The 20,000-nt window shown below is 46.3% G+C and overlaps 3 protein-coding genes across 3 annotated transcripts in view; all 3 read right to left on the bottom strand.

The window, feature by feature from the left end:
- The window catches only part of acaa1 (acetyl-CoA acyltransferase 1), an 11,821-nt gene extending 6,731 nt beyond the window's left edge, over nt 1-5,090 (bottom strand). Inside the window, exons 1-3 of the mRNA XM_083932876.1 lie at nt 4,732-5,090; nt 967-1,060; nt 803-860 (exon numbers count right to left, since the gene is read on the bottom strand). Coding sequence (XP_083789002.1) covers nt 803-860; nt 967-1,060; nt 4,732-5,013 — 434 coding nt within the window. The 5' untranslated portion in view covers nt 5,014-5,090. The remainder of the gene's footprint in view (nt 1-802; nt 861-966; nt 1,061-4,731) is intronic.
- A 3,466-nt stretch (nt 5,091-8,556) lies between these two features.
- Nucleotides 8,557-12,601, bottom strand: LOC310960967 (BTB/POZ domain-containing protein 3-like). Its single transcript, XM_083932864.1, has 5 exons — nt 12,469-12,601; nt 11,197-11,443; nt 10,587-10,677; nt 10,238-10,356; nt 8,557-10,115 (listed from the first exon to the last, which is right to left on the bottom strand). Exons 2-5 carry the CDS (start codon nt 11,349-11,351, stop codon nt 9,083-9,085), a joined length of 1,398 nt encoding a protein of 465 aa, XP_083788990.1. The 5' UTR covers nt 11,352-11,443; nt 12,469-12,601; the 3' UTR covers nt 8,557-9,082.
- A 4,953-nt stretch (nt 12,602-17,554) lies between these two features.
- Nucleotides 17,555-20,000, bottom strand: part of LOC310960892 (striatin-like) — a 31,921-nt gene continuing 29,475 nt past the window's right edge. The window contains 4 exon segments of the mRNA XM_083932730.1: nt 17,555-18,920; nt 18,922-18,980; nt 19,374-19,391; nt 19,394-19,459. Coding sequence (XP_083788856.1) covers nt 18,810-18,920; nt 18,922-18,980; nt 19,374-19,391; nt 19,394-19,459 — 254 coding nt within the window. The 3' untranslated portion in view covers nt 17,555-18,809.

Raw genomic sequence — 20,000 nt, 5'->3', positions numbered from 1 at the left:
CGCTGTGATTGGCTGAACGGCAGCAGAGAGACGCTGTGATTGGCTGAACGGCAGCAGAGAGACGCTGTGATTGGCTGAACGACGGCAGTGAGACGCTGTGATTGGCTGAACGACAGCAGTGAGACGCTGTGATTGGCTGAACCACAGCAGTGAGACGCTGTGATTGGCTGAGCGGCAGCAGTGAGACGCTGTGATTGGCTGAACCACAGCAGAGAGACGCTGTGATTGGCTGAACCACAGCAGAGGGACGCTGTGATTGGCTGAACCACAGCAGAGAGATGCTGTGATTGGCTGAGCGGCAGCAGTGAGACGCTGTGATTGGCTGAACCACAGCAGAGAGACGCTGTGATTGGCTGAACCACAGCAGAGAGACGCTGTGATTGGCTGAACCACAGCAGAGAGACGCTGTGATTGGCTGAACCACAGCAGAGAGACGCTGTGATTGGCTGAACCACAGCAGAGGGACGCTGTGATTGGCTGAACCACAGCAGAGAGACGCTGTGATTGGCTGAACCACAGCAGAGAGACGCTGTGATTGGCTGAACCACAGCAGAGAGACGCTGTGATTGGCTGAACCACAGCAGAGGGACGCTGTGATTGGCTGAACCACAGCAGAGAGACGCTGTGATTGGCTGAACGACAGCAGAGAGACGCTGTGATTGGCTGAACGACAGCAGAGAGACGCTGTGATTGGCTGAACGAGTGAGATGCTGTGATTGGCTGAACGAGTGAGACGCTGTGATTGGCTGAACCACAGCAGTGAGACGCTGGGATTGGCTGAAGGAGTGAGGAAGAGTCTGACCTGAGGAAATGAGCTACTCTCGCCATCAGAGCGCCGGCGCCGGGCTGCAGCACGTTACCTGCACACGGAGACATAAATATATATTAATATAAATATTATAAATATAAAACAGGTGATATAAATAATAATTATAATATTTATAATAATATAAAGTGGCGTCTCACCCACACAGACGTCTCCCAGTCTGTCCGGTGAGAGTCCGACATCTTTGAGCACAGCTGTCATCACTGCACTCAGCAGCTCGTCAGGGGTCGAGTCCTGCAGGAGAACACGGGGTTAGAACCTGCAGGAGAACCCGGGGTTAGAACCTGCAGGAGAACACGGGGTTAGAACCTGCAGGAGAACACGGGGTTAGAACCTGCAGGAGAACCCGGGGTTAGAACCTGCAGGAGAACCCGGGGTTAGAACCTGCAGGAGAACACGAGGTTAGAACCTGCAGGAGAACACGAGGTTAGAACCTGCAGGAGAACACGAGGTTAGAACCTGCAGGAGAACACGAGGTTAGAACCTGCAGGAGAACACGTGGTTAGAACCTGCAGGAGAACACGGGGCTAGAACCTGCAGGAGAACACGGGGTTAGAACCTGCAGGAGAACACGAGGTTAGAACCTGCAGGAGAACACGTGGTTAGAACCTGCAGGAGAACACGGGGCTAGAACCTGCAGGAGAACACGAGGTTAGAACCTGCAGGAGAACCCGGGGTTAGAACCTGCAGGAGAACCCGGGGTTAGAACCTGCAGGAGAACACGAGGTTAGAACCTGCAGGAGAACCCGGGGTTAGAACCTGCAGGAGAACACGGGGTTAGAACCTGCAGGAGAACACGAGGTTAGAACCTGCAGGAGAACACGGGGTTAGAACCTGCAGGAGAACACGAGGTTAGAACCTGCAGGAGAACACGGGGTTAGAACCTGCAGGAGAACACGGGGTTAGAACCTGCAGGAGAACACAAGGTTAGAACCTGCAGGAGAACCCGAGGTTAGAACCTGCAAGAGAACACGGGGTTAGAACCTGCAGGAGAACACGGGGTTAGAACCTGCAGGAGAACACGAGGTTAGAACCTGCAAGAGAACACGGGGTTAGAACCTGCAGGAGAACACGAGGTTAGAACCTGCAGGAGAACACGGGGTTAGAACCTGCAGGAGAACACGGGGTTAGAACCTGCAGGAGAACACGGGGTTAGAACCTGCAGGAGAACACGGGGTTAGAACCTGCAGGAGAACACGGGGTTAGAACCTGCAGGAGAACACGAGGTTAGAACCTGCAGGAGAACACGAGGTTAGAACCTGCAGGAGAACACGAGGTTAGAACCTGCAGGAGAACACGGGGTTAGAACCTGCAAGAGAACACGGGGTTAGAACCTGCAGGAGAACACGAGGTTAGAACCTGCAGGAGAACACGAGGTTAGAACCTGCAGGAGAACACGGGGTTAGAACCTGCAGGAGAACACGAGGTTAGAACCTGCAGGAGAACACGAGGTTAGAACCTGCAGGAGAACACGAGGTTAGAACCTGCAGGAGAACACGAGGTTAGAACCTGCAGGAGAACCCGGGGTTAGAACCTGGAGGAGAACCCGGGGTTAGAACCTGCAGGAGAACCCGGGGTTAGAACCTGCAGGAGAACACGGGGTTAGAACCTGGAGGAGAACACGGGGTTAGAACCTGCAGGAGAACACGGGGTTAGAACCTGCAGGAGAACACGGGGTTAGAACCTGCAGGAGAACACGAGGTTAGAACCTGCAGGAGAACACGAGGTTAGAACCTGCAGGAGAACACGGGGTTAGAACCTGCAGGAGAACACGAGGTTAGAAGCTGCAGGAGAACACGGGGTTAGAACCTGCAGGAGAACACGAGGTTAGAACCTGCAGGAGAACACGGGGTTAGAACCTGCAGGAGAACACGAGGTTAGAAGCTGCAGGAGAACACGAGGTTAGAACCTGCAGGAGAACACGAGGTTAGAACCTGCAGGAGAACGCAGGGTTAGAACCTGCAGGAGAACACGGGGTTAGAACCTGCAGGAGAACACGGGGTTAGAACCTGCAGGAGAACACGAGGTTAGAACCTGCAGGAGAACACGAGGTTAGAACCTGCAGGAGAACACGAGGTTAGAACCTGCAGGAGAACACGGGGTTAGAACCTGCAGGAGAACACGAGGTTAGAACCTGCAGGAGAACACGGGGTTAGAACCTGCAGGAGAACACGGGGTTAGAACCTGCAGGAGAACACGGGGTTAGAACCTGCAGGAGAACACGGGGTTAGAACCTGCAGGAGAACACGAGGTTAGAACCTGCAGGAGAACACGGGGTTAGAACCTGCAGGAGAACACGGGGTTAGAACCTGCAGGAGAACACGAGGTTAGAACCTGCAGGAGAACACAAGGTTAGAACCTGCAGGAGAACACGGGGTTAGAACCTGCAGGAGAACACGAGGTTAGAACCTGCAGGAGAACACGAGGTTAGAACCTGCAGGAGAACACGGGGTTAGAACCTGCAGGAGAACACGGGGTTAGAACCTGCAGGAGAACACGGGGTTAGAACCTGCAGGAGAACACAGGGTTAGAACCTGCAGGAGAACCCGGGGTTAGAACCTGCAGGAGAACACGGGGTTAGAACCTGCAGGAGAACACGAGGTTAGAACCTGCAGGAGAACACGGGGTTAGAACCTGCAGGAGAACACGAGGTTAGAACCTGCAGGAGAACACGAGGTTAGAACCTGCAGGAGAACACGAGGTTAGAACCTGCAGGAGAACACGGGGTTAGAACCTGCAGGAGAACCCGGGGTTAGAACCTGCAGGAGAACACGGGGTTAGAACCTGCAGGAGAACACGGGGTTAGAACCTGCAGGAGAACACGGGGTTAGAACCTGCAGGAGAACACGAGGTTAGAACCTGCAGGAGAACCCGGGGTTAGAACCTGCAGGAGAACACGGGGTTAGAACCTGCAGGAGAACACGAGGTTAGAACCTGCAGGAGAACACGGGGTTAAAACCTGCAGGAGAACACGAGGTTAGAACCTGCAGGAGAACACGAGGTTAGAACCTGCAGGAGAAGAACACGAGGTTAGAACCTGCAGGAGAACACGAGGTTAGAACCTGCAGGAGAACACGAGGTTAGAACCTGCAGGAGAACACGGGGTCAGAACCTGAGACACCAGGACCAGGACCAGGCTGGGACTGGACCCTGGCTAAACAGAGGAGGAGGTCTGAGACGCCACTTATCTCCAGTTTACAATGCTGCCCTTTCATCCCTTCATCCAACCTCAAAGAATAACTGTTCACACACGTGACCCCAACTACTGTCGTTAAGACTCAATGGAGCACTAACCAAGTCCAGACCAAATTCTACCAAGGACTGGACCAGGACCAGGACCAGGACCAGGCTGGGACTGGACCAGGACCAGGACCAGGACCAGGCTGGGACTGGACCAGCACTAACCAAGTCCAGACCTACTTCCACCAACGACTGTCACTCTAACGACGGTCGTTGGCACTTGGAGCACAAAGGGTTCCAGTGACATCATCGGCCTGTGAGAGGTTAAATACCTGGATCTCACACCAGAGAGTTGGACCAGTCCCAGCCTGGTCCTGGTCCCTGGTCCAGTCCCAGCCTGGTCCTGGTCCTGGTCCTGGTCCTGGTCCTGGTCCTGGTCAGATGCGTACATGAACTGATGAAGCCTCTTGGATCAGAGGTGAAACGTCTTCCTGACAAAGAACCAAGTCCAGTTGCTTTGGACTGAAGCTGCTTTGAGGATTACAATAAATATATTTAACATGTATTAAAATTGTAAAAAGTAGAATAACTAAGACAGAAACAGTTGAAAACACTCGTATTAAATATATTAAATTTGTGATAAACTTTAGGATAAAGTTGAGAAAACTCTTAAAACTCTTAAACATTTATTAATAAATTCATAAACATCAGGAAACAGTTGAGACCTTGAACGCTCCTCTCTTCGCCTTCCCGATCGCGGTCCTCAGCCCGTGAACCACCACCACGTCCTCCGGGCTGCTGCTGCCCGCTGACCCGCTCCCCTCCCCCGGGCTGCTGCTGCCCGCTGACCCGCTCCCCTCCCCCGGGCTGCTGCTGCCCGCCGACCCGCTCCCCTCCCCCGGGCTGCCGCCGCCCGGTGACCCGCTCCCCGTCCTCCACGGTGCCGGTGTGTGTTCGGAGGAGCCGGGGCGACACAAGTGTCCCGAGAGGATCTTTATTCGGTTCATTAGCGGACTCTGCTGCACACGGCCCGGTTCTGGTGTAACGGGTGTTTTGGTTCCCGGTGAACTTCGCTCTCTGCTGTCAGAGCACTTCCGTGTTGTTGTTGTGAAGACGGAAAGCGCGAAGGGACAAACTTCAGAGAGCCGAGAATTCAGGTTTACACGTAAAAATTAAAATAACTAATCAATTAATTATAAATATTTAAATTAAACAATATGAAAAATACTATAAAATATTATACTATTATAACATGTTAAAAATACTATATAAATATAAAAAATACAATAGAAATATCAAGAAATCCTTTAAGAATTAAAATAACTAATATGTCAATTACAAAAATAAAAAAACGATATGAAAAATACAAAATATATTATAAAATTATAATAAATAAATCATTTTTTAATAAAACAATTTGAAAAATACTATCAAATAGACTATAAAATATACAATAGAAATGTAAAAATGAATATAAAAACTATAGTTAAAAAGTCTAAAAATACAATAAAATATACAATAACATTTTTTTTTAATTTAAAATAAATAACTCCAAAAATACATTAAAATCATCTATAAAAATATATCAGTCATTTTTAAAAGTAACAAATATTAAAAAATAATAAATAATGAAAAAATGTTTTTACAATAATTTTAAATTTAATCTACAGAATTAAATTAAAATGCTTAATGAATGAAATGAATCTGAATATTTCATTAGACATTTAAATGATATATATTTAATATGTCACCCAGGTTTTGTAACATTATTCCTAATTTATTAACATTAATAAAAGGAAAATCCAGGAGCGAAGCTGTCGCAGTGATGTAAACACCTCAGACGTGTGTGTGTGTGTGAACTCGTGTGTGTGTGTGTGTGTGTGTGTGAACTCGTGTGTGTGTGTGTGTGTGTGTGTGTGTGCAGGAAAAACAGAACTAAACTTTTACATCTTAACCTTTTATTTTCATAAGGCCACGACTCACTGCACTTCCTGTTTGTGACAAACAGACAAACAGGAAACAAAGGACGTCCAAAAATAGGTTTCTGCATCAGAGAGTCACAGAAAACAGATTTACAGAGAGAGAGAGAGGGGGGGGGGGAGAGAGAGAGAGAGAGAGAGAGAGAGAGAGAGAGAGAGTCAGAGAGAGAGAGAGAGAGAGACAGAGAAGTTTAAACGTCCACTCCGACGCAAAGGAAACGGTCAGGATGGAGCACAAACATGAGCTTTTCAAAATAAAAGCACGGGAGCTGTTGACAAGATGAACACAAAAGAAGATGCACAATTAAACTGCAGGTGGATCCCAGTGCATTATGGGTGAAACGCTCCTTTAACCCTTCTGCCTCCCTCGGGCTCAAAGGGACGATTTTCTCACGTTTTTTTATTTTTGTGTTGTGATGATTTTCAGCCCCCCTGCCGTGAAACACCCCCCTCACATTAAAGGTGACGTTCTGCATCAGAAGGCTGTTGTTTACACCTATAGGAGCAGTTTATACACAGGTAACCCACGGTAACGGCCAGAACACAGGTTCCTTACAGTTTTTAAACAGTTTTAAAGAGTTTAAATCACAAACTCTGATAATATTGAACACAAAACAACACCTTTTTGTATGTTCTGTGGAAATAAACTGCAGCATAATTACAACATGAGTGAAATGGATCTTTGGAGCAGGTTGAATGTGTTTGACTTAAATATAACCCCAGCTTTTCTTGCACTTCACAGGTTCAAAAGTGTGTTTTTAACGTGGTTACCTGTGTTTGAGCTGCTCCTACAGGTGGAAACAACAGCCTCCTGATGCAGAACATCACCTGTAATGTGAGGGGGGGTGCGGTTCACGGCAGGGGGGCTGAACACGGCACGACACCGTAAAATCGTCCTGTTTCCTCAGAGAGAAGGAGACGACGACGGTGACGAGCACCAGAGGAAGGTTCAGGACGTCTGCAGGAGTCAAACAACGACCACACAAATGTGTAATTCAGCGTTAAAGACCAGAAACGAGCGACGGTGAACACCTGCACGGGCTCACGGGGACGTGTTCGCCGCTGCAGGACGGTTTCAGGACGAGAGGAAAAAGATGCAGCTGCAGGAGAAACTCTTTATCTTTAAGGCAAGAGACGGAGAAGTGGCTCCACTGTGACGAGCGATTTATGGATTATATATGAACGCTTCACTCGTTTCCACACGAGCATGAGTGTTTAAACAACAACAGAAGGTTTTTAACTCCTTTCTTCTTAAATTCTGTCAAAGTGAAATCACAAAAAAGGGTCAAAAACAAATCAACAGGTGATTTCGACCAATCAGAAGCCTGAAAACGGGTGTTACGCAATCCCCCCGACGCAGCCACTTCCTGGTTTCTACGCTGTGACGAGGTTAGCGTGCTAGCTTGATCGTTTCGCCGCTTTTCTTTACTCTATATTTTCTTTTTATTGATTTTTTTATACTTAGTTTCACGTCTGAACTCCTCTGTTTGTTCATAAGTCATTTTTTTAAAGGTCGTGTACAAGAATATTAATAATAGTTTGTTTATTAATGAGTTTGAGGAGGATTTCAGGGAAGTTTTATAAAACAAAGCAGCTCCTGAACGTCTGTTTTCATCGACTTTGTTTTGTTTTGGACTAAAAAGCATAAAAATAAACACATTTAAAATAAATATGTGTCATGGAGGAAAAAACATGATTTCTGTTCATTCAATAATTCATAAGTGTGCATGAAACAACCCCAGGGTGAAGCATATTTCTGTTTACTTCAGGGTTTTGGAGACATTTGACTTCATGTGCCTGTTTTTATGATTATATAATATTATATTATAATATAATATTATAATATATTATATTATAATATAATATTATAATATATTATATTCGGACGACATAACTGTGCATCTCCATATCTGATTTAATCCCGATGAAAGTCGATCTGATTGAATTATCGCCCGGTTTTACGACTAAAGGCCTAAAAAACAGTTTTTAAGCTCATCTCATCTTCAGCCTCTGATCCTGGATCAGGTCTCGGGGGCAGCAGCTCCAGCAGGGGACCCCAAACTTCCCTTTCCCGGGCCACATTAACCAGCTCTAACTGGGGGATCCTGAGGCGTTCCCAGGCCAGTGTGGAGATCTAATCTCTCCACCTGGTCCTGGGTCTTCCCCGAGGCCTCCTCCCAGCTGGACGTGCCTGGAACACCTCCCTAGGGAGGCGCCCAGGGTTCATCCTTACTAGATGATCCTGAACCACCTCAACTGGCTCCTTTCAACACAAAGGAGCAGCGGCTCTACTCCGAGTTCCTCACGGATGCTGAACTTCTCCCCCTCTCTCTAAGGGAGACTCCAGACCCCCTCCTGAGGAAACACACTTCACACGCTTGGACCTGGACCTGGTTCTTTGGGTCCTGACCTGGACCTGGTTCTTTGGGTCCTGACCTGGACCTGGTTCTTTGGGTCCTGACCTGGACCTGGTTCTTTGGGTCCTGACCTGGACCTGGTTCTTTGGGTCCTGACCTGGACCTGGTTCTTTGGGTCCTGACCCAGCTTTCAGGACCACAGGTGAGGGTAGGAACCAGGACTGAGGGTAGATCCAGAGCTTTGTCTTCCTCAGCTCTCTGTTCATCACAACGGTGCGGTAGAGCGACTGCAGCTCCGCCCCCGCTGCTCCGATTCTCCGGCCAAACTCACGCTCCATCGTCCCCTCACTCGGGAACAAGATCCCGAGGTACTTGAACTCCTTCACTTGGGGTCAGGACTCATTCCCGACCCGGAGTAAGCACTGTTTTAAGCTGTGGTCTACTGTTTGGAATATTGGTAATTATTATTATCATTGTTGAGAACGCGGAGGGTTGTTTGTATTTAATCCACCGCGTGAGCCAAAAACAGACCGTTCTGTCGGAGGAGTTTATCTGTTTGGGGATTTTCAAAACTAATTTCTCCAGAAAACGTCTTTTATTCTTGTTACTTATAATATAAAATTGCATATACCATGATTTCCTCTCTAACGGTTTCCCGTCTGTTTGATTCCTGCGTTAGCGACAGAAAGAGAAACGTCTTCAGTTGCTTCGTGTCTCCGACGTCCTCCCTGCGGCCCGGCTCAGGCGTAGAAGATGAGTTCTGGGATCTGGCCTCCCTGCACGCCGGTGCCGTTGGTGCTGTCCGAGGAGCACTGGAACTGGAAGGTCACTTTCCCACACTGCACCTCTGTCATGCCCTCCTGGCCGAAGTAGCTGAGCTCGTTGCCGTCCAGCACCACGCTGGCGGTGTAGAAGGTGTCGGGCTCGATCTGCACCGGGTTGTCGAAGGACACGGGGAACGTGATGCTGGAGCCGTCCGAGAAGAACTTGATGATCCTCTGGGCCATCGACACGCCCTGACGCTTCAGCTCGATCTTGGCGCTGTACTCGGCCGAGCCGCAGCTGGAGCCGTACAGGCCGAAGCCGGCGATGAAGACGCGCTTGTCCACGGCGAACTGGATGCTGTCGCAGCGGCCTCGGTACCGCCACTGGTTGCTCCTGTAGGCGCAGGACTGGAAGCGGTGGCAGCGCTGCGGCGCCAAACCTTTACGAGGTTTGGTGCAGAACAACAGTTCGGGCTTGTTGGCGGCGGTGTACCACAGGAAGATGTCGTTGGTCTCGTTGAGCGTGAGCACGCCCGACTGCGCCGCCCCGTTGGCGAAGTCCTCCAGCACCATGGTGGGGACGCGGATCAGGTAGATGGCCTTCCCCAGCACCAGGCGCTTGTTCTCGATGGTCGGCGTCAGGTCTTGCCGTTGACACTCGGCCTCTGCCCAGTTCAGCGCCGCCTCGAACACCACCATCTCTTTGGCGTTGAGCGTCTCCCGCCGCAGGATGCTCTCCAGCGTCTGGGTGTCGATGTCGCAGAAGCCTTCGGAGCGCAGAGCGAGCTCGGCCTGAGCGTCGATCACCTCCCAGCAGCGCTGCGTCAGGTCGGGCTCCTCGAACAGGCAGCTCTGAGACAGCAGCACGCAGGCGTTCTTGGCGCTCAGGCTCGTCTCCAGGAAGTTGACACAGGCCCGGGCCAGGTGAGGCACGATGTACTTTTTGGCGGCGTAGAGGGTAGCGAGCACGGTGTCAGCGCAGAGGTCGATCTCATCGCAGTAGATGTACCTGAGAAGGGAAGGGGCTCATTACTCTTTTTAATGTTCAATAAAATTGGATCTAAACACTTTTCTGACAGAGACGAACTCAACGCCCTCAGACCATAAACACTGAATCAGAGGGCGACATACTTCAACATGGCCAGGAACGAGGGAGGCTCCACGTCAGGGATCCGGATCTCCTCCTGATCCTCCGCCAGTTCTCCGTAAAACATGGCGTGGAACACGGAGCTGCCGACGGCGAGGACGTACTGACGGAGGGACGGCAGGAAACAAGATCTCCAGTTACAGCAGATACAAACATTTGATCCCATCAGGACTGAACCAACTGTTTTTACAAGTTCATTAAAGGTTCAATCTGTAGAATCAAAGTTTTGCTTTTCCATAAAAAAAATATTTAGTGTGAATGAATATTTTAATGTTAGACTTTCTGTCCCGTTGTGTTTCCATGGCAGCAGCCAATAGCGTTGGGGGCTTTTACCTTGTGTCCCGGCACGCGCTGCGTCCCGCCGGGCGGCCCCACCACAAAGTGAACATCCGCCATCATCTCATTGTTAAACATGACTGAATTCCTGCAAAGACACGAGAATCATTGACACTGTAAAACAAACTGTAAGACAGTGTTGTGTTTAGACACCAGGAGACCTGCACCTCCACACACAGAGCTGCACAGCAACAATAACAATAAAAACAAAGGGAGCCCCGGTGCGTCCACAGGCCGCTCTGTGTCGCCTGAGACGCCTTTTTTAGGTTGTTTTTTTTTAATTGAGACTCGTAACATTTGTTTTTCATCATTGTGTCATTTTCATGATGTAAATTGAGGGAACAGAAGAAGAACAGTCTAAGCATGTCTAAGCACATCTAAGCACAGTGGGAGGGCGCCCTGAAAGTAACCTCTTCATAAATACTCTGCATGGATACGTGCTCCTTAACAACAATCATGTTCCATGCACTGTGAATCACTCGTTTGTTTGTTTTTTAACTGTGTCCTTAAATAAAGGAATATCTGCTCTTCATCATCATCATCATCATCATCATCATCATCATCATCATCATCAACAGTGTCACGCAGGTCTGCGGTTCCCACTGACCTCTCCCGGATGGTCGGGTACAGGCCCTGCCAGTTGCAGCAGCCCTGTGCGGCGGTGCTGGTGTTGTTGTTGGTCAGGTTCTGCTGCTGGTGCTGCTGCTGGATGGACGAGGCGGAGGGAACCAGCTTCTTGGTGGGAAACAGCTCTGCAGCCATTATCTCACAGTCAGACCGCTGCAGGCCGGCTCATGGCAGCTCCGGGGCCGGACTCAGCAGCTGCTGTCGGACCGGCACGGTCTGGAGAAGAGCTGCAGGGGAGCGAAGGGAGCAACACGACTTTAGTTAAATGGACATTTCACCCCGGAGAGAAGCGATGGACAGATACATCCGATAATATCCCACAATATGTTTTTAAGTGTGTCTGTATCGGCCGAAGTGGGCTGCTGCGCTCGCCGATACCTAGACCCGCCACAATAACACATTTAGCTGGGCGATAAATTGTCCTAGAAATTATTGCGATAAACGATCATTTTATGCCATTATAATAATTATAGGTCTACCCCTTCAAAGATCACATCATCTCATCTCCAGCCTCTGATCCTGGATCAGGTCTCAGGGGCAGCAGCTCCAGCCTCTGATCCTGGATCAGGTCTCGGGGGCAGCAGCTCCAGCCTCTGGTCCTGGATCAGGTCTCAGGGGCAGCAGCTCCAGACTCTGATCCTGGATCAGGTCTCAGGGGCAGCAGCTCCAGCCTCTGATCCTGGATCAGGTCTCGGGGGCAGCAGCTTTAGCAGGGGACCCCAAACTTCCCTTTCCCGGGCCACATTAACCAGCTCTAACTGGGGGATCCTGAGGCGTTCCCAGGCCAGTGTGGAGATCTAATCTAAAATATCTAATGATGATTGATTTGTTATGATTATTAAACGGTATTTAAATGGTTTTCTGCCTTATTCCCTTTTTAATGAGCTGTTATTTGATTTATTTTGTATTATCTTTAAACTGTATGTTATTCATGTACCCTGTAGGTCCACTTTAAGGCTGTTATATAAATATTAAAACGCCTTGAACCAAGAAATAAACTGTTAAAATGGCGCTAACATCACGTTCACAGATCTAACACACATCCTTTACACCCGCCGGTGACCGTGCACCCGTTAAACACGATAATAAACAATAAACAACAACAACAAACAGTCAGAGTGGATCCAACGTAAACACTTAGCTCCTCGTTAGCATGTTGATGCTAGCTGACTAAAACTCAAACGGCCGTTTTTTTGAGTTAATTTCCGTGTCGTGTTGAAACTGTCGCGTGAATAAGTCTCTTCACACTTACTTCCGTTATTCACGCGCATTAACATTCATATCCTCTCCGCACGTGAAGCAGTTTTTCAGTTCTTTAACAGTCCGGAGCTTTGTTTACGGCGGCTAACGTTAGCTTCCTCTGCTAATGTTTACGGCGGCTAAAGTTAGCTTCTCCTGCTAATGTTTACGTCGGCGGCTCAGTGACGTCACCGCGCTAACGTTTACGGCGGCTAACGTTAGCTTCCTCTGCTAATGTTTACGGCGGCTAACGTTAGCTTCTCCTGCTAATGTTTACGTCGGCTGCTCAGTGACGTCAACGCGCTAACGTTTACGGCGGCTGCTCAGTGACGTCAACGCGCTAACGTTTACGGTTCAAAGACGTCACCACGCTAATGTTTATTTTTGTTTGTTTATTATTAAATTTAAATTTAAAAAAAGATTAATTACGTAACTATAGTTTTTTAATTTGAACTCTATCTTTGATTAATTTATTAATTACGTCACTAATGTGATGTTTATTGTAAACATTGAATTTTTGTACATTTATATTGTTTAATAAAATTAAATAAAATTAAATTTAAAAAAAAAGATTAATGACGGGAGAGATTTTTTTAAATTTGTACTCTATCTTTGATTTATTATGTAAATATATTTTTTTTCACATAAATATAAAAAAATATATTTATATTTATTTATATATGTATTCATATAACACATTATATATATAATATTATATTACATTACGCATATTTATAAACATACATATATTTAGTCAGTTGTTTTTGACTGAAATTGCTTTGAGGACATATTTATACACACACACATATATTCAAATGTGTGTGTGTGTATGTGTGTGTGTGTGTGTGTGTGTGTGTGTGTGTGTGTGTATGTGTGTGTGTGTGTGTGTGTGTGTTCTCAGCTTCCTGTGAGTGAATCTGTAAGAAAATAAATAAAACACATGATGATATACAACATATTCTTTTATTGTTACTGATAAAATCTGTCACTCTCCCATTTGGAGAAAAAACAACAACAATGAAAAAGGAACAACATCTGAATGAACTTCATCCAGACGAGCGCTAATCTCTAATCTCTGACCTCTGATCTCTAATCTCTAATCTCTGACCTCTGACCTCTGATCTCTGACCTCTTTATAGTTCCACTGTACACATGAAAGGACAAAGTCATTTACGCGCTGAACCAGGCGCAGCTGCTTTTGGCCTCTGGAGACGCTGAATATAGAAGAGTGGAGCTGCGTCACCGCGCGCGCTCGTGTTAGCGTGAGACGTTTCACAACCAAAGTGTGAAAGCGTTGCGTTTTTGGCAAAAACACGTTTTCTTTTGCTCTAAAAGTGAAATTAAGTTCAAGAGTCGGGTTTTATTCAACGATTCTGCAGGAAGTGAAAATTAGCCTGACAGTTAGTCTGACAGTTAGTCTGACCGCTAGCGTGACAGTCCGACAGTTAGCCTGACATTTAGCCTGACAGTTAGTCCGTCAGTTAGCCTGTCAGTTGGTTCGACAGTTAGCCTGTCTGTTAGTCCGACAGTTTGTTTGACAGATAGCCTGACAATTAGCCTGTCAGATAGTCTGGTAGTTAGCCTGTCAGTTAGTTTGACAGTTAGCCTGGCAGTTAGTCCGACAGCTAGCGTGACAGTTAGCCTGGCAGTTAGTCCGACAGTTAGCCTGACTGTTAGTCCGACAGCTAGCATGACAGTTAGCCTGACAATTAGCTTGGCAGTTAGCCTATCAGATAGCCTTACAGTTAGTCCGACAGTTAGCCTGGCAGTTAGACGGACAGCTAGCGTGACCGTTAGCCTGACAGTTAGTCAAACAGTTAGTCCGACAGTTAGTCCAACAGGTAGCTTGACAGTCCAACAGTTAGCCTGACATTTAGTCCGACAGTTAGTCCAACAGTTAGTCCAGCAGTTAGCCTGACATTTAGCCTGACAGTTAGCCTGACAGTCCAACAGTTAGCCTGACAGTTAGTCCGACAGCTAGCGTGCAAGTTAGCCTGACAGTTAGCCTGACATTTCGTCCGACAGTTAGCCTGACAGTTAGCCTGGCAGTTAGCCTGACAGTTAGCCTGACATTTAGTCCAACAGTAAGTCCAACAGTTAGCCTGTCAGTTAGACCCCAGACCAGACTAGCTTGCCTGCATAAGTTGCCATAGTAACTGAGCTGAAACCGAATGAGTCCGACTGACTGAAATAATTCGGGTTTACTCGCTTCATGGAAATGGCCTCCGGTTGTTTTCTGCTGGATTTGAGGTGAACGCTTTTAAAAACAGACATTTTTACAAAGTGCCAGAATTAAAGTTGAAATAACAACAAAGTCTGCGTCACATTAAAACGACCGTTAAAGGAGCAGTTCGCCCAAAAATGACATTTCTGTGTTTTTTTACAGGAAATCTGAATTTACATAAATAACGTTTGATCGTCCGTCTCAGCCTGGAGCCGCTAAATGATGCGCTGACTTTCACTTAGCCGTTAAAATGTCCCTTAAATTACACCACGTTTATAAATACATCTGCTTTAATACTTAAAAACTGTACACACACACACACACACACACACACACACACATCTGTTTACCCTTTTTACACAGTGAGAAAGGAAAGCAACACAAACCCCGCCCCGTGAACACAGCTGCAGGTTTGAGATGATCGTTTGGTGAGAAGCAAAAACAAAGTGTTACGTAGCGCTGCGAGGTGAAGTCGGGGATACGGACTTCTAACACCAGCAGCAGGAACCCAAAGAACCAACTTCACGTTTCAAGTAAAACAGAGAAAACGTAAGAAAAATATCGACCTATCTTAAAAGTCTGTCCCCGAAAACACAAAAGAGTCCTTAAAAAAACGCATAATCCCTCAAAAAAATACCAATAATTACACAAAATACAGTGTTTCCAGGCAGGCAGCGTATAAAGTGGCACTCACGTCGTTATTTCACAACCAAATGAGCTAATTAGCATTAGCGACGACAGGTTTTAGCGGGAAGCATCTCGCCGCCTCAGTTGAATCTTTTGGCTTTTTGAGTTAATTAATAAATATGATCAAAGTGAAACAGAAGAAACGCGTCGCTGCAGGTTCTTTTCTCACTGCAGTTTCGTTAAACACGATAAAAAGCAGCAGTTTTTTTATCCAAACGGAGCGTCGACGGAAAAGTGTCGATCAAAAACGACCGACTCAGAGAATACGCCGCCGTCACATCACCCCAGGGTCTTTGTCTGCACTTAATCCTCCGTAACCATGGAGACAGTTTTTAAGGTAGAAATCCAGGAGAGATGCTAACAGCCGGACGTGGCTAACAGTGGTTAGCTCGGGGCAGCACGGTGAAGGCATTCAAAGGTCTTTTTTAACCACTAATGCTGCTGAAAATAACAGCAAACCTCTGCAGCAGCATGAGAAGAGTCCCTACACACACAACAAAGCAGCAATGGGCTCCTTCCACTGTAATGGACTTTACTATGAGAGGAGCTGGTACAGGGACCAGTAGGTAAGTCTTTAAAACACTCTTTAATAAACTCTGGCTTCACTAACTACGCTGATGATGCTTTGTTGTGTGTGTAGGGACTCTTCTTGTGTGTGTGTGTGTGTGTGTGTGTGTGTGTGTAGGGACTCTTCTCGTGTGTGTGTGTGTGTGTGTGTGTGTGTGTGTGTGTGTGTGTGTAGGGACTCTTCTCGTGTGTGTGTGTGTGTGTGTGTGTGTGTGTGTGTGTGTAGGGACTCTTCTGGTGTGTGTGTGTGTGTGTGTGTGTGTGTGTGTGTGTGTGTAGGGACTCTTCTCGTGTGTGTGTGTGGTGTGTGTGTGTGTGTGTGTGTGTGTGTGTGTGTGTGGTGTGTGTGTGTGTGTGTGTGTGTGTGTGTGTAGGGACTCTTCTCATGCTGCTGCAGAGGTTTGCTGTTATTTTCAGCAGCATTAGTGGTTAAAAAAGACCTTTGAATGCAGAAAGTAAAACATGTCGACGCCACAATTACAGCTAAAAGGACCTGTTGTTATGAGAAGGCGGGCCCCAGTCACTGACTCTTACACACCTGTATCATACTGCAGCTATAACATTAATCATGTGTGTGCTTCACCCTTCACAGTGCTGTGTATGTGTGACAGGTGAGACCCAACCTCAACATGCTTCTCTGTACTCACTCGTGTCGTTCATTGCCTGTTAATGTGAATTTGAGGCAATAGAGTTAAAAACGACTTTGAATGCCTTCACCGTGCTGCCCCGAGCTAACCACTGTTAGCCACGTCCTGCTGTTAGCATCTCTCCTGGATTTCTACCTTAATAAAAACCGTCTCCATGGTTACTGAGGATTAAAGTGCAGACAAAGACCCTGGAGGAGGAGTTTACACCAGAATTTCACTTTTAATCTAAAAATGAACCTGAAACCGAAGAATCCGACCCTGAAATATTTCTGTTCTTTCAGGTGAATTTGATCTAAAACCATCAAAGCGTCTCATCCTGACGACAGACGTGTTCACAGAATATCACAAACACAAACATCTGAAGCGTCTCAAAAGGACAGGAGCTCCGTCCTGAAGTGTCCGTGTTCAGTCAGAGGAGCTCAGACACCGACGCTGCACGTTTCCCTTTCAACTCATTAAGAGTTTCAGCGTCAAACACCTGAATTCAGGCGTATCTCTTCAAAATAAAAGCTGGATTTTTACGCAGCAGTCTATCGTAAATGTTTTAATGCATTTAAAGACATTTTAAAATATAATAATATGATTTGAAACAACTTATTTTATCACAGCTTCATTCTTCATTCTGAAAATATTCCTTTTTTTCCTGCAATATTTTATGGATTTTTATGAACATTTTATTTTGAAAAGGTTTTATTCATGTAAAGAAAAACAAAGGTGCCAATCTGAAATATAAACATATATTAATTTGACTTAAAGCAACTTATTATGACTTAATATTCCTTTTTTTTCCTGCAATATTTTGACTCCGTTCTCATCGACGTTTATAGATTATTATTATAATTATAATAATTATAATTATAATTATAATTATTATAATTATAATTATAATTATAATAATTATAATTATTATAATTATAATTATAATTATAATAATTATAATTATAATTATAATTATAATAATTATAATTATAATTATTATAATTATAATTATAATTATTCGCTCTATTAATTTTATTTGTGGCTGTTTTTGTAGCTTTTGCGTTGTTTATTTCATCGCAGCTTCAACATCGCTTCTTCTTCTTCTTCTTCCTATTTTATGGCAGATTTAATCAGCTGGTGCTGCCCCTACTGTACTGGAGGGAGTGTTGCACCTGTGAGTCAGGGTGCAGTGGTTTTTCAAAATAAAAGGTGGATTTTTATGCACATTTTATGTTGGAAATCTTTTCATTTACACAAAGACGAACACAGGTGAGAATCTAAAATATAAAAATGTAATAATTATAAATAATAATATAATAAAAACTCTTCGTAGTCGACGGAAAAGAATTTGGCCTTTTAGTTTTTTATTCTTTTATAATTTGTGGCTGTTTTTTCTCTGGTTTCTTCTTTTATGCATCAATTTATGTTGGAAATGTTTTTATTTAAGTAAAGAAAAGGCGACAATTTAAAAATATAAAATTAAAATATGACTTTCATTCATTCATCTTCAACCGCTCATCCCTCAAAGCAACTTATTTATGACTTTATCCTTAAAATCTGTGATTATTTTATTTTTTAAGTGTAAAATTCGTGGAACTCTGACTGGACAGAGATGAACGGGATCATTATTCGACCTCCGCTCCGACGCGTGTTCTCGTGTTTTTGTGTCTTTTGAAGTGAAACTCTTCAGACGTGTGTGACCTGACCTGCTGACAGAGTCTCCGCCGCCGCAACTGTCCGGCTCCAGAGCCGCTCGGGGTCACGACCTCTGATGATCGAGTCCTCTTCCTGCTGCGGCTTAGACGGGAAACAATAACAATCACACCAGATTCAGTCTCAATGAGTCCTGCTGCTGAGCCGGGCGTCGCCGCGAAGACGTCGCCGCGAAGACGTCGCCTTCGAAGACGTCGGATAAACTCAAAAAAGTGGCTCGTCTTATTTTGAAGGAGGAAACACCTAAAGAATTTACGTTGTGGAGAAAAAAAAGGCACATTTTCATGAGCATGTGTCAGCGTTTGGGGTCGGTGACGGAGAGAGAAGAAGAAGAAAGATTCCAGCTTTACTGAAATGTACCGAGAGTTTCCTGGTTCGATTTAGTCGCCACTTCCTGTTCCGTCCGCCGTCTCATCCAGAGGTTTGTTGGTTTCAGGACCCGGTCCAGCCAAAGTCAACGTCCACGGTCACGATCTCCGCCACGCTTCCGCCCCGCCCGTCCTCCGAAGCTCCTCCCACGCTCCCGCAGCTCTCACGTCATACGAAGACTTTGGCGAGCGCGTCGGCCCCGGCGCTGCCGATGTAGCACTTGGTGGGGTGGAACGCCACGTCGTGGATCGACTCCTCGGACTTCTTGCGGTGAGCGGTGGAACTCCTGGATGCACGTCTTGCTCTCCATGTTCCACAGACGGATGGAGCAGTCGTGACCTGCGGGGGGAGGGAGGGAGAGAGAGAGAGAGAGAGAGAGAGAGAGAGAGAGAGAGAGAGGGGGGAGAGAGAGAAGAGAGAGAAGAGAGAAGAGAGAGAGAGAGGAGAGAATGAGTAGAGAGAGAGAAGGGATGAGGAGAGAGATGGAGAGAGAAGAGAGAGAGAGAAGGAGGAGAGAGGAGAGAGAGAGAGAGAGAGGAGAGAGAGAGAGAGAGAGAGAGTGAGAGAGAGAGAGAGAGGAGAGAGAGAGAGAGAGAGGAGAGAGAGAGAGAGAGAGGAGAGAGAGGAGAGAGGGTGAGAGAGTGAGAGAGAGAGAGGGAGGGAGAGAGAGAGGGTGAGTGTGTGAACGGGTTCTCTACACGTTGGACCCGTCCGGCAGCAGCAGACACTCACTTCCAGACATGAGGTAAGCCCGTTTGGATCCACAGCGAGACACGTGACCGAGTCCAGGTGGGCGACCATCGAGTGGATCCGTTTACCTTCAGATCAGAACACGAGAGAAAAACAGTTTCATCAGCGACGACGAGAAAATATGAAAAATTACACAGATGAAAGGGTTTAAACTCCACTTTCATCGACTTTGTTATGTGACATGATAAACTTTTTATATAGTTTATATGATGGTATTTTATTAAAGACTAACAAAATCGTCTGTTTACTTTGTGGGTTATGGTGTTTGTGGTGGTGACGGTGTTGTTGTTTTTTGCTGTTGTTGTTGTTGGTGGTAGTGTTGTTGTTGTTGGTGGTAGTGTTGTTGTTGTTGGTGGTAGTGTTGTTGTTGTCTGTGGTAGTGTTGTTGTTGTCGGTGGTAGTGTTGTTGTTGTGTTGGTGGTAGTGTTGTTGTTGTCTGTGGTAGTGTTGTTGTTGTCGGTGGTAGTGTTGTTGTTGTTGTTGGTGGTAGTGTTGTTGTTGGTCGGTGGTAGTGTTGTTGTTGTCGGTGGTAGTGTTGTTGTTGTCGGTGGTAGGTTGTTGTTGTTGGTGGTAGTGTCGGTGTTGTTGGTGGTAGTGTTGTTGTTGGGA

Source organism: Echiichthys vipera (assembly GCF_963691815.1).
Source record: "Echiichthys vipera genome assembly, chromosome: 2".
Lineage (NCBI taxonomy): Eukaryota > Metazoa > Chordata > Actinopteri > Perciformes > Trachinidae > Echiichthys > Echiichthys vipera.
Note: the sequence above shows the minus strand (reverse complement) of the source record. Positions and strands in the feature narration are given on the sequence as shown.